We start from the raw sequence: 14,269 nt of genomic DNA, 5'->3' as shown, positions 1-14,269 counted from the left end.
ATGTAGCTTAACTATTCGTAAACGTCAGACTTATGACGAAACGCGTCTGGGACGGCGTGCAGTGACGTCACCGCGTTCTACGTTAGGAGGAAGGGCTCCTGTTATGCCGGCCGGCATCTGTTTTTATATGCCTAATTTACATGGATGTTTGTAAGTAGGATTTTACACTTTTTTATGAAACCGGAGTTTAAACGATATTACGCTATGGTCCGGTTTCCTTTATTATGCATGACCTATGGATTGGCTGTTTAACACGGATCTGATGTCTCCATAATCCGAGGATTTAAACCCCCCCCCGTGGCTTTGTTCACCCTGGTTCCATCCTGCCGTGGATTACTATACACGGCTGTTGTTTATCTACTATCTGGTAAGCTGCTCTCCATGTGGTGGTGGTTCCCACGGATATCAAGTGCACCTGTGTGTTGTTCGCCCTGATTTACGAATCTGAGGCGTTTTGTTCATTATTCAACTTAATTGGACTTTTTTGTTTATTCTGATATAATTATACTTGCTCTCTGCTATGTATATTTTTTAATTGGCACAGTTTTTTATTTTTTCCATTATATTTGTGTTTGTAACACGTGATTGCAGCCTTCTGGGATTCACATCTGTTTACTTTTTTGGTTAGCGCAATTTTTTTTCCCTTATTCGTAAATGTGATGGGTGCATTCGCTTTTGTTTTATTTTCACCTGATGATTCAGCCAATAATATACTTCCCGTCTTAAGACCCGTACACACGATCCAATTTTATGGCCATAATTGTCTGATGGACGTGTTGTGTCGGATAATCCGACCGTGTGTATGCTCCATCAGACAATTATTATTGGCTGAATTAACGACAACAAAAGTTGACTGTTCATGCTCACCAACTCTTGGGCAATAAATCTGTTACGTCGGTTTATCCGATCGTGTGTACTAAAATCCAAAGTACAAACACGCATTCTCGGAACCCATGCTAAACATCACACAACAATAGCAGAAGTTGCCCAATGGGTGGCGGTAAAGCGCTGAAAAAACACGTGATTTGGTGAATGTTGGCTGAAAATGTTGGCCCGTGTGTATGCAGAACAAGTTCACAACAAAAATGCAGAACAAAATCCACAGAAAAGTCGGATGGAAGTCCGATCGTGTGTACGAGGCTTAAGGGTGACAGAACTAACATACTGCGCTCTAAAAATGTGCCCCTTGATTCATTTTGTTACTGTTTGCTTAAAGCGGTTGTAAACCCACATATACATTTTTTTTTTTTTTACACCTGCAAGGCAAAAGCCATAATGAGCTAGTATGCACCGCATATTAGCTCATTATGAAATACTTACGTTGGAACGAGGTAGGGAACTTACCTGGTCCACGCCGAGCCGAGCGTGTCTTCCGGGTATCGCCGCTCCAGCGCTGTGATTGGCTGGAGCGGGGGAGATTTCAATCCGGCATGGGTCGGCGGGGCCGGCCCTTCAGCCGAGGATCCCCCCCCGCGCATGCGCCTCTGCAATCAGCGGCGCATTGCGAGGGGAATATCTCCTAAACCATACAGGTTTAGGAGATATTCTTTATACCTACAGGTAAGCCTTATTATAGGCTTACCTGTAGGCAACAGTCAAAAATGTGGGTTTACAACCACTTTAATTTCCTGACTGCAGGACTAACCCACAACCCCAGAGCTAAACATAGGCCAACCAATATGTACAAATGTGTGATAATTCTATATATCAACAACAGTGTGCCCACCACTTGACAACAAACTAGCCAATAGCATTTGGCTTTTCATGTCTCAAGAGAAATATCAGCAAATGAATTGGAGGATCTGATTGATTCCTTCCACCAAGAATTGTTCTCAATTCAGAAAGATTAATCAGTGAGGTTGATTGTATTTAAAACTGAATTTCTTTTTTTCACATATTAGTCGTGACTTGTATAAGGGGTATTATCAAAGTGTAATTTTTGGCCAAAACAAGGCAGGTTGACATTCTGTGAAACGGCCACACTTCCAAAGAAGTAGTAGTTAGTTCAATGGAAGTATGTGATATTACTTGAAGATGGTTTAGTCCAATCCAATGGTCTTATTGGTATAAGTATGGGTTGATGTGACAATTTACGGAGACATGCTTGTATACAGATTATATATCTGAAGCTCACCTCGGACTTCCAGTCTGCATTCAGTCTCTGCTGCTCCATGTTCATTCACAGCTTTGCAGGTGTAGACACCTCCATCGAAGGGGCTAGGCTTTCTCAATTCTAGGGTCAGTACTCCCTGCTTACTGAAAGACCTGTAACGAGCCTCTCCAGACAGGTCCATCTTGTTCTTGTACCAAGTAACCTTGGGCTGTAGAAATTCAAGAGATGGTAGAAAAGGTCAGGAAGTGTGAGAATTATATTACATTTCTTATAAAACAGTAGAGAAAATAATACAAAATTATAAAAAAATACTCTTGGGGTATGAACATCTTTTTTAATTGAAACACATAATGCGTCCAACATAGGAATGCTGACAAAACCAAATTGAGCCACCAATAGAGTTACATTCAGGTGGTGGGAATGTAACACTTATACGCAGAGGCGGCTCTTTAATTAGGCAAATTAGGCAGGCGCCTAAGGCCTCACACTCAAAGAGGCCTCGCGGCCACCTAACTTACCCAATGCATTACCCCAGTTTTGAGGGACAGGGGACGTTAACGTTGCTGTGCTCAGGCAGCGTTAAGAGCCCTGACTCAGAAGCGGGGCTGCCAGCGTCCCTAACAACCAGTGAATATCGGTGACACCACCCCTTGTGACGTCAATGACCCAGCATGCCCTCAGTTAATGACGTCACAAGGGGGCAGGTTCAGCAGGTGACATCGCCTGGTGGCCCCCGCTCCTTAGTTATTAAAGAGCAGGATCTGGAGGCCTTCCAGATTCCGATAAGCCCCCTGCCCGCAGACCCCCACAACCACCGGCCAGGGTTGTGGGGAAGAGGCTATTGTCCTTTGAATTATTTTTCCCATCATGGGTGTGAATGGGGCCCCATGTCAAGTTTTGCCTAAGGCCTCATAAAGCCTAGAGCCGCCTCTGCTTATACGAAAGAAAGCTAAACTCTGTGTATTCTGGCATTCAATAAATTGTATATTATTCAGTATGGAATATGTGGAGTGCAGCTTTCATTTGCACGACTGTCTAAAATAACAGAATAATTTGAGGTTGGCCTGCGCCCACAAAGGAACCCAGAACAGATTTCTTGGCCCATTTGCAACACAATCCTCTGTGATATTCTGGCCCAAACTAAATATCTCTTTATAATTTATATAGATGAAAAGAATTTTCCCAAATGGGGTTATTGCGCAGCTCAAAAGGAAAGAGGTAATACCATGTAATAAAAAAGTTGTGTTTATTCACATGTTAAAAAGTGGACAAAAATTGGGTAGCATAAATGGATGGAGCATGAGTTGTATCAAGTACACAAACAGCGTTTACATAAATGTATAACAAACAGTACACAAACAATGTTTATACAGTCAAAAATGTGCATTGTAGTAAAAACAATCTAACGAACGTTTCGACCTTTGAAGGTCTTCTTCAGAGAGTTTGTGTGGATGGAAAGGAACATATAGTGGTTAGACATCTCATGATCATAGTTTAGGTAATAAGAGATACATTGTTGGTTTTACAAAAAGGGCTTTTTGTAAAACCAACAATGTATCTCTTATTACCTAAACTATGATCATGAGATGTCTAACCACTATATGTTCCTTTCCAGCCACACAAACTCTCTGAAGAAGACCTTCAAAGGTCGAAACGTTCGTTAGATTGTTTTTACTACAATGCACATTTTTGACTGTATAAACATTGTTTGTGTACTGCTTGTTATACATTTATGTAAACGCTGTTTGTGTACTTGATACAACTCATGCTCCATCCATTTATGCTACCCAATTTTTGTCCACTTTTTAACATGTGAATAAACACAACTTTTTTATTACATGGTATTACCTCTTTCCTTTTGAGCTGCGCAATAACCCCATTTGGGAAAATTCTTTTCATCATTTTTATCGGGGTGAACAGCCACATTCTCTCCACCATAGTGTCCTGTCTCTTTTCTATAATTTATATAGAGTCTTTCAGTTCTATAGTAAATAACCTTACATGAGATGGGTGCTCCCACTGATAATGGAGATCAGCCAATTAATACAGGGAAAAGCTGCCTCTGTCTCTACAGCCTACAGGACAAGACTTCTGTGCTTGACAGTAAAGTCAGCCCTCAGTATAACGTACAAAATAAAGGCTGTTCCTGACACTCTAGGAAGTGAAGAAGTGGCTTGGTCAGCTATGAATCTTCTTCAACACTACAGAACAATTTCAGTATCTTCTACTACAGCCTTTCTCAATCTTTTTCAAGGCAGAGGAACCTTTGAAATCACTTTCCTGTCTCAGGGGACCCCTGCTAAAAATGACCACATCTACAACCCATGATACATTAGTGTGATGGTCAGTGGTAGGAATGCTGCTCCTTACACTTGTGGTCATTGGGAAGACGTATCCCCTTACAGATAGCTAAAAAGATCAATGGTGTCAGTGGAAACGTATCTGAGAAATTGTTCATTGAGCAAGAAACCGCTAGCAACCTCTGGAGGAACCCTAGGGTTCCATGGAACTCTGCCTGAGAAACCCTGTTCTTACTTAGTATCTGAACGACTTGCAAAAAATGTACCTGGGCCCCTAATCCTGTTTCCGGGGTTGTGGGTAGGTAGGGACAGCCCTTCACATATGAAAACGATTGAAACAGAAACCCTGTTCTACTAGATAAAGGCTAAAATGTGTATGCTATAGGAAATACAGTACATTTGTGCATATATTATTTTATCAATATAAAAGCCACTGGTATCCAAGTCTGTGTATGTACTGTATATAAACAAGACAAAGCTCTTACCTTGGGTGTCCCACGTATAGAACAGCTGAGAGTCGCATTGTACCCTGCAACTACGGAGCGATTCACAAGTGGATGCGTAAACTTGGGGGCCTCCTCAAACTCGTGATCTTTGTAATTGGGGGGTTTATATTCAGTGCCTGGGGAAAGGAAGAAAAAAAAAGCATATGATTAGCAAGCTAAGATCCCCTTATGTACCTACACCAGATATATTTCCTTCTAGTGCAGTGGTCTCCAAACTGTGGCCGGGGGCCGGATGCGGCCCTTTACTTGCCTTTATCCAGCCCTTGGGGCACTATTCCTCCCACTGATACAAGACACTATTCTGCCTACTGACACCAACAATGAGGTGCCATTTCTGAAACTGACACCACCAATTGGGCACCATGCCTCCCAATGATGGGGCATGGGACGATGTTTAGTTGCACTGATGCCAGGAAAATTTCCACTCCCACTAGCTACAGTTTGGCCCCCTAAAGTCTGAAGGACAATAAACTGGCCCTTTGTTTAGAAAGTTTGGAGACCCTTGTTCTAGTGGAACAAAGACTAGAATACATTCATGCAATGAGCTAGGTAATGTAGAACACAGGATACAGTACACGATGTAGAAAACATTGCAGAAGTGCTTCAATGGAAACATAAGGTGGAACCCTATGACAAGCTTTGCTTCACTGTGTGATCCCTCCCGGGAAAAGAAATGTGTAATATGAAGGCCAGAGGGAAGACAATGAAAATCGAGGAAGTGACGGAATACCTGCACACTACCCGATGAATCCATATACAGGAAGCGGCCAGTAACATAAAGGATTACTAAGGTTCGCCTGCCCCTGACAGTGACTCGAGCTGGGCATCGCCGCTTAGTAAAGGATTGGCTCGGGCGGCTCGGCTGCTCTAGTCCTGCAAAGGGAACTGCGTTCCTGCTGTGAAAAAAGTGCAGGGACTCCGTTCTCGCGCGTTCCCGCAGGACTTGAGCCCTGTTGTTTACTATTCAAAAATCTGCAAATTATGCGAAGAGACTCTTGGATCCTTGTCCTTTGTGAAAACTTCCTCCTGTCTGTGGGCAGAATTAATTTTACGTAATTGTTTTGGAAAGGAGAGACTCATAGTTCACTCAGACAGGTGATAAGCCTGACAGGCAGCAGCTCATCGCCTGGAGTTTCCAAGCATTATACGGATTGTTTGATAGAATCCATTCATCACTATGATGAACGAAGCTGTCATTCAAGCACAATGCCTTCCTGGGCTGCTTTTATGACTGCTGATAACTGCTAGAGCAATAGCCTGTGCTATGAGTGAATGACAGCTCTGTAATGAATGTGACCTGTCAAATTTATCGAAAACATACAAGTAAATGTTGGGCCATAAGCTGTATCTATCGGATCAAGCAATTAAAGAGATATTTTATAAAAGCATCTAGTTTTCTTCTGGCAACCATAGTCATTCTTACATTTGTACCCTGCCTATTAACAGCAGAAATCCGACTAGGTTTTATAGAGAAGCTAGCTTTTGTTCCTCTAGTTTTGTACGTTGTAATGTGATTGCAACTCTATTTGCCTAGTAGATTATTATTATACTTTAATGTGAATCCTGGGAAAATTACAGTCATGTTTGCGGTGTGGTGAGAAGGTTCATACTTGGCCCTTATTTGGTTACTGTTGCATGTGTCGTTTTCAAAGTATTTTTTTTATAGCATTTCTGGCCCTTAACATATCAGACCTTTGATATTACACCCCCCCCCCCCCGTTCGGTTCGCACCAGAACCTTCGAACGGACCGAACGTTTGCGCGAACATTTAGAACCCCATTGGTGTCTATGGGACTCGAACGTTCGAATTCAAAGGGGGAAGGGGGTCCTGTGTAAGGATGGGGGAGAAGGTCTTCTGTAATGATGAGGGTAGTATGATGGAGGGGGTCCTATGTAATGAAGGGGGTAGTATTTTGGTGGGGGTCTTCGGCAATGATGAGGGTAGATTGGGGGGGGGGGAGTCCTGTGTAATGAATGGGGTAGTATGGGGGTGGAGGCCTTTGGTAATGATGAGGGTAGTTTGGTGGAGGAGTCCTGTGTAATGATAGAGGGGGGAGCCCAATAAAATGTTTGCCCAGGGTCCAATCAATATTAAAGATGGCCCTGAATATCGTCATCTGCCTAAAGTCAACTTCTTACCTGACTTCATTATAGTTGCAAAGTCTTTGGAGGTTATAGGATTTTCGCTGAGTCCACACATGTTCTCACTGAAAATTCGGAAGTGGTACTGATTACCCATGATCAGATCAGACGCCACACAGTGCAGACGTCTGTAGTGTTCAAACACGGTGAACCATTCCTGAGAAGGTAAGCGGTGAGAAAAGAATATAAATATCATGGTAAAAAGAAAAAAAACTATCCAAATGTTACCTCCTGCTTAGAATGTTTGGGGCGCCCTCTCCAGGGTGGCCACAGTTTACCCTATAGTCATAAAAGGGCACTCCGTACTGTACTTTTTGTACTGGTAAGTCAGCAGTTCATTTATGGAGCTTTGAAGATTCTATTTAGGTTCATGAAACTCAAATGGAGCTCTTGAATATCTTTCTAAAATATTGGGACTCCTGCCTTTACACGCACATGAACTTTAATGGCATCCCAGTCTTATTCTGTAGGGTTCAATATTGGGTTGGCCCACCCTTTGCAGCTATAACAGCTTCAACTCTTCTGGGAAGGCCGTCCACAAGGTTTAGGAGTGTCTATGGGAAAGTTTGACCATTCTTCCAAAAGTACATTTGTGAGGTCAGGCACTAATGTTGGATGAGAAGGCCTGGCTTGCAGTCTCCACTCCAATTCATCCCAAAGGTTGAAGTCAGGACTCTGCAGGCCAATCAAGTTCCTCCACACCAAACTCGCTCATCAGTGGGGTGGATTCAAGAAGCAATTGCGCCTGTGTAGCCATAGGTTAAACAGCGCAATTGCTTACTTGCCCCGGCGTAACGAGTGCTCCTGATTCAGGAACCTCGTTACGCCGACTGCAGCCTAACATCTGCGCGGCATAAGGCTCTTATGCCCGCATATCTTAGGCTGCATTCTTGCGATGGCCGCTAGGTGGCGTTCCCGTTGTGCTCAGCGTATAGTATGCAAATTGCATACTAACACCGATTCACAACGTTGCGCGAGCCCTGCGTACGCAATTTACGTCGTTTCCGTACGGCGGTTTTCGCACAAGGCTGCCCCTGCTATTAGCAGGGGCAGCTATTAGCAGGGGCAGCCCATGTTACGTATACCCGTCGTTCCCGCGTCGCGAAATTTGAATTTTACGTAGTTTGCGTAAGTGAATCGTGAATGGCGCTGGACGGCATTCACGTTCACTTTGAAGCAAATGACGTCCTTGCGACGTCATTTGCCGCAATGCACGTCGGGAAAGTTTCCCGACGGAGCATGCGCTCTACGATCGGCGCGGGAACGCACCTAATTGAAATGATTCCCGCCCCCTACGGGATCATTTAAATTGCGCGCTCTTGCGCCGGGCATTTTGCCGGCGCGCCCGCGCAATTTACGGAGCTTCTGCTCCGTGAATCAAGGGCAGCGGAGCAAATTTGCGGGGGCGCAGGGCAAAAATGTTGCCCTGCGCCTCCATAAATAATGCGCAATTCTACCTGAATCCGGGCCCATGTCTTTATGGACCTTGCTTTGTGCACCAGTCCAAATCATTTGGTGTGTGTGTGTGGGGGGGGGGGGATTATGGTGTGGGGTTGTTTTTCAGGGGTTGGGCTTGGCCCCTTAGTTCCAGTGAAGGGAGCTCTCAAGGCTTCAGGATACCAAGTAATTTTGGACTATCTCATGCTTCGAACTTTGTGGAAACAGTTTGGCCCCTTCCAGTTCACAAAGCAAGGTCCATAAAGACATGGAGTGAGAGTGATGCAAAAAATAAAAGTTCTTTTGGATCCCAGTGTGACAACATAATATTCTATGCCCCCCCCAGAACTCACCATAGTCTTCTTATCTGCTTTTTGGATGGTATAACCCGTTATCTCAGTATTTCCATCATCCTGGGGTGGAGCCCATTCTATAGCCACATTGAATCCCCACACTTCCACAATCTTCAATTTCTGAGGAGCGCTGGGCTTGTCTAGAAGAAAAGGATTCCTCATAAAATTCCATTTGAAACACATACAATAGTTTTGCTAGGTCTTGTACCTGTCTGCTTCGTTCCCCTCAATTACAGCCACTTACCCACTATCTGGATAGCGATGGTAGCCGAGTCCTCACAGTTCTCAATCTGGATCTTAACTTGGTACTGTCCAGAGTGATGCCTCTCGGCTGATCTGATGAAGAGGATGGTGTCAGCTTCACTGTTCCTGATACCGATCTGTTTTGGATCAATGGGCTGTCCATCCTTCAGCCAGGTGACCACAGGGCGAGGCTTTCCCTATAACAATAAAATTGTATTACAGCCAAAGTATTGTTATAAACAAACACTTGTCACTCCTGCTTAAAGTAGTTGTAAAGGTTTGCATTTATTTATTTTAAAATAACAAGTATGTCATACTTACCTCCACTGTGCAGCTTGTTTTGCACAGAGTGGCCCTGAACGGCGTTTTCTGGGGTCACTTGGCGGCTCTCTCGGCTCCTCCCCGCCTCAGCTAATCCCCCTCTGGGAAGCGCTCTCCCAAGGGGGTTACCTTGCAGGCACACTCCAGATTCCTGCATTCGGCGTCCATATGCCACTGAGTGTAGGACTCGGCTTCGCCCCCCGGCGCCCACGTCATTTGATTTGATTGACAGCAGTGCGAGCTAATGGCTGCGTTGCTATCAATCTATCCAATTAAGCCGAGAAGCCAGGGCAAAGGAAGAGCGTGTTCGTGACGTGGTACTTTCCAGGGCTCAGGTAAGTAAAACGGGGGCTGGGGGGGTGGTAATCATCAGATGTTTTTTCACCTTAAAGCGGAGGTCCACACAAAAAGTGATCCTCCGCTTTTTGGAACCCTCCCCCCTGTCACATTTCAGGGGGGAGGGGGTGCAGATACCTGTATAATACAGGTATTCGCACCACTTCCGGGAATAGACTCCCGCTGGAGTCACCCCCCTTCGTGTCACCCCCCGCTGTCTCCTGGCAAACACAACGGTCCCAGGAGACAGCGGGGACCAGTGACGATGCGCCGCAACGCTTCACTTCCTGATTCCCTCCCCGAGGATGGCGGCGGGGGCAGCCGAGCGACGAGCGAAATTCATAATGTAGATCCATCTGATTAGTTGGTCTTTTTTTTCCCATGTCCTTTATTGTCCTCATTTGTGATCTCATTCTATTTCAGTTGCATCTCCTGTATGCGCATGTCTTGCCTATCCTCTTGCATTTCAAATCAGTTCAGTTGCCTAAATTTAACCAGCACATGGCTTGTATTTTCAGCCGTTGTCCTCAATCAGAATCTCAGCATTGTACTGGCCTGCATTTGTCATTCCCCTCATTCCCCTCACTCGTCTTCCCATACTTCTGCTCATTGTGTACCCTGACATCACTCGTCGCTGTCTTCTCAGCACAGATATACAATAATACACCAACTACTGGGGACCACAAAAGGAATTCTTAAATACCGTATTTATCGGCGTATACCGCGCACTTTTTCCCCCTGAAAATCAGGGCAAAATCGTGGGTGCGTGGTATACGCCGATACCCGCGCCGAGTTTTGAATACTGCGCCGACATATACCGAGCGCAGTACACTTGTTTTTTAAGCTTCTAGAAGCTGTTAGTAGCATTTTTTTCTGCTCCTAGAAGCTGTTAGAAGTGTCATTTTATGTGTCAATGCACACTGCTTCAGGCTATCAAGCCGCGTACACACGATCAGTTTTCTCGTCGGGAAAACTGTCATGTCTTCTCTTGGACAAGAAAAACGGCCTTGTGTAGGCTCTCCAGCAGTTTTTCCGACGAGAAAACCGCCGAGAAACACAACGAGAAAATTTAGAACATGTTTTAATTTTTCTCGTCGCGAATCGCGGCGTTTTTTTCTTCTGCAGTTTTCCCATAGAGAAAACTGGCCTACACACGGCCGGTTTTCTCGACCAAGAGAAAACATGTCAGGAAAACCGGCCCTTCACGGGGAAAAGGGACCAAGCCGGTCCTCGGTTTTCCCGTCGGGTTTCTCGGCGGTGTTTTCATTGCCGAGAAGCCCGATCGTGTGTACGCGGCATTAGTGTTTTTTGAGCTTCAGCGTCTAGGAGTAGCATTTTTTCTAATATTTTTTTTTTACTTAAAAAAAAATGCTAGTGTGCATGCAGGCTAAAGATCAATGAGTTCGATGTACGAGACTCTCTGTGCCGAGTTCACCCAATGCCTATACATACAACCACAAACTCTGAGTATATGAAACAACCCAGTCTCTGGTCATACCTGAAATGGAATAACAATGTTCACCGTCTCACCAACCCTCTTCACGAATTTCTGTCTCAGGTAACGAGGGAGCCAGATCTTTGGCCTTTCTGTAAGGAAGGAAACAAAGTTAGAAAGTGTTTCCAGCAAAAGCATTTTTTTAGAGTGGCAACCTCTGGCAGGTTTTAACTGCTGTCTCAGCTAGGGACATTTTTTTACTTTTAACATTTTTATTGTCAGTACAAAAGAACCGCCATCAGTAGAACACGTACAAAAAAAACATATACAATACAGAAGATATTGAAACCCACAATGTCAATACCAAAACATTAAAGATATCAGCCCTCTAAATAGGGGCCAGCACCTCATCACCCCATATATCTAGCAGATGAGGATATACCCAATGGAGACTACCCCAAAATCAACATGCAATACATGTCTAATCAATAGTGTAGCGCCCCCTTTACTTTCAGTAAGGGCACTACGCTAAAATTAGTGGGAGAATGAGAGAGATAAGTTGCTCTCATTCTTAATTTTGTTAAATTCTGGATTGTTCTGTGGGTCAGTCTGTGTGTTCAGAGATACGGTCTCATCTCTGGACGGCAGGTGGCGCCAGGGGATCCAGGCGGAGCCACTTCTTCTCAGCAGCCAGTGAGAGGAGTTGAGCCTCACTGTGCATGCTGGGAGGGGGTATTTCTGTGGCGGAGGCCGTTGTTCTTGGTTCTTCGCGGGTTCCTGGTTCCAGGTATGGCACCCACCTTTGGGGTGTGCGCACGTCGCAGGCCCCACCACTATGGCCTACCTGGCCTGGGGTCGCGCGATACGCGGAGTTCCAGACTCTGGGCCCTCCTGGTCCGGAGCAACTGATGCTACCAAGGGGCCCCAGTGACTTACTGGGTCCCCCTTCTACTGAGGAGATCCCAGGCTGTATGCCGTTCAGTGGGGGATCGGCTTGAGGAGAACCCGGAGGCAGGTTATCTAAAAGGGCTTGAACGAACCATCAGGGATCTGAGGGGGTAGCGCTACAATAGTATTACCCTTATCTCCTCCTCCAGCAGCTACATAAAATGTTATGTAGGCAATTGAGGGAGGGGCAGAGGAGCTGGTCCAGCAAAGTAGTTAAACACCTCCAGAAAGGAAAGAAGAAACTGTACTAGGGAATTTACTGTTTTACATAGTTACACAGTTAATCTGGTTGAAAAAAGACATCAAGTTCAACCAACACAGAAATAAAAAAAATACACAAATAGAAAACCTCCATATACACAATCCTATACCCACCGTTGATCCAGGGGAAGGCAAAAAAAAAAACAATAAAGCATGATCCAATTTTTCTCCAGAGGGGGAAAAATACCTTCCTTAACCCCCAAGATTCAATTAGATATCAGATATTCCCCAGATCAACATTAGCTATAAAAGTTATTATCCGGTTATATTATGTGCATTTAGGAAAAAGCACATAATATTAGGCCTTTTCAAAATCAATCTATTGACAATTTCATTAATAAGACCCAGGACATCTGTTGCCTGATCCCAACCACTTTTTGTTGGAAGAGTTGGCAATCCTCATACCAGACAGCAATACAACCTGACACCCCTCCTTGCACTAGCCAACACTGAAAAAAGGATTGGCTAGGCTTCTTCTTTATCCTCCATCATGTCTCATTTTAGTGAACTTACGCATGATCTCCCGGATGGTCACAGGCTCCTTCATGGTGCATGGGTCGCTGGGTCCTGCCAGGTTCATGGCCTTGACCCTGAAAGTGAGTCTCTCCCCGGTGGGCAGGTCTCTTATCATAACTGAGGTCCTTTCAGTCAGGCCTTGAAGAGCCGGTACCCATTCTGAGGCTGTAGAAGGCAATAAAGACACAGTGAGAACAGAGGTAACCAAGAGATTAAGATGAAAGGAGATAAAGTTGCCAAGCCACCAATAGATAGACAAATGTCTGGTGCTGGGGAAACCTTCCCCTTTTCAGGACAATGCCTGGATAGGTAAGAAAGTGTTTCCAACAAATTATACTTTCTAGAAATACAGTGGGGATCGAAAGTTTGGGCACCCCAGGTTAAAATTTGTATTAATGTGCATAACGAAGCCAAGGAAAGATGGAAAAATCTCAAAAAGGCATCAAATTACAGATTAGACATTCTTATATGTCAAAAAAAGTTAGATTTTATTTCCATCATTTACACTTTCAAAATGACAGAAAACAAAAAAATGGCTTCTGCAAAAGTTTGGGCACCCTGCAGGGTTAATATCTTGTACTGCCCCCTTTGGCAAGTATCACAGCTTGTAAACGCTTTTTGTAGGCAGCCAAGAGTCTTTCAATTCTTGTTTGAGGTATCTTTGCCCATTCTTCCTTACAAAAGTCTTCCAGTTCTTTGAGATTTCTGGGCTGTCTGTCACGCACTGCTCTTTTAAGGTCTATCAATAGATTTTCAATTATGTTGAGGTCAGGAGATTGTGAAGGCCATGGCAAAACCTTCAGTTTACGCCTCTTGATGTAATCCCCCATGTATTTTGAGGTGTGTTTAGGATCATTATCCATTTGTAGAAGCCATCCTCTCTTTAACTTCAGCTTTTTCACAGATGACATCAAGTTACCATCCAAAATTTGCTGAAATTTTATTGAATCCATTTTTCCTTCTACTCGTGAAATGTTCCCTGTGCCACTGGCTGCAATACAACCCCAAAGCATGATTGATCCACCCCCATGCTTAACAGTTGGACAGAGGTTCTTTTCATTAAATTCTGTGCCCTTTCTTCTCCAAACGTACCTTTGCTCATTCCGGCCAAAAAGTTATATTTTAACCTCATCGGTCCACAGAACTTGTTTCCAAAATGCATCAGGCTTGTCTATATGTTCATTTGCAAAGTTCAAACGCTGATTTTTGTGGTGAGGATGTAGAAGAGGTTTTCTTCTGATGACTCTTCCATGAAGACCATATTTGTACAAGTATCTCTTTATAGTGGAATAGTGTACCACAACTCCAGTGTCTGCCAGATCTTTCTGGAGGGATCGTGCCGTCAAACGTGGGTTTTG

At 44.4% G+C, this 14,269-nt stretch overlaps 1 protein-coding gene across 4 annotated transcripts in view; it reads right to left on the bottom strand.

Annotated features, from left to right (window-relative positions):
* MYBPC3 (myosin binding protein C3) overlaps positions 1–14,269 on the bottom strand; it is a 174,679-nt gene that overhangs the window by 5,441 nt on the left and 154,969 nt on the right. For all 4 annotated transcript variants that reach the window (XM_040328243.1, XM_040328245.1, XM_040328244.1 and 1 more), the window contains 7 exons: positions 12,909–13,076; positions 11,250–11,338; positions 9,096–9,291; positions 8,852–8,991; positions 7,059–7,218; positions 4,899–5,035; positions 2,135–2,321 (listed from right to left, as the gene is read on the bottom strand). In XM_040328243.1, the coding sequence (XP_040184177.1) occupies positions 2,135–2,321; positions 4,899–5,035; positions 7,059–7,218; positions 8,852–8,991; positions 9,096–9,291; positions 11,250–11,338; positions 12,909–13,076 (1,077 nt within the window). The remainder of the gene's footprint in view (positions 1–2,134; positions 2,322–4,898; positions 5,036–7,058; positions 7,219–8,851; positions 8,992–9,095; positions 9,292–11,249; positions 11,339–12,908; positions 13,077–14,269) is intronic.

Source organism: Rana temporaria, chromosome 11, assembly GCF_905171775.1.
Source record: "Rana temporaria chromosome 11, aRanTem1.1, whole genome shotgun sequence".
Classification (NCBI taxonomy): Eukaryota; Metazoa; Chordata; class Amphibia; order Anura; family Ranidae; genus Rana; species Rana temporaria.
Note: the sequence above shows the minus strand (reverse complement) of the source record. Positions and strands in the feature narration are given on the sequence as shown.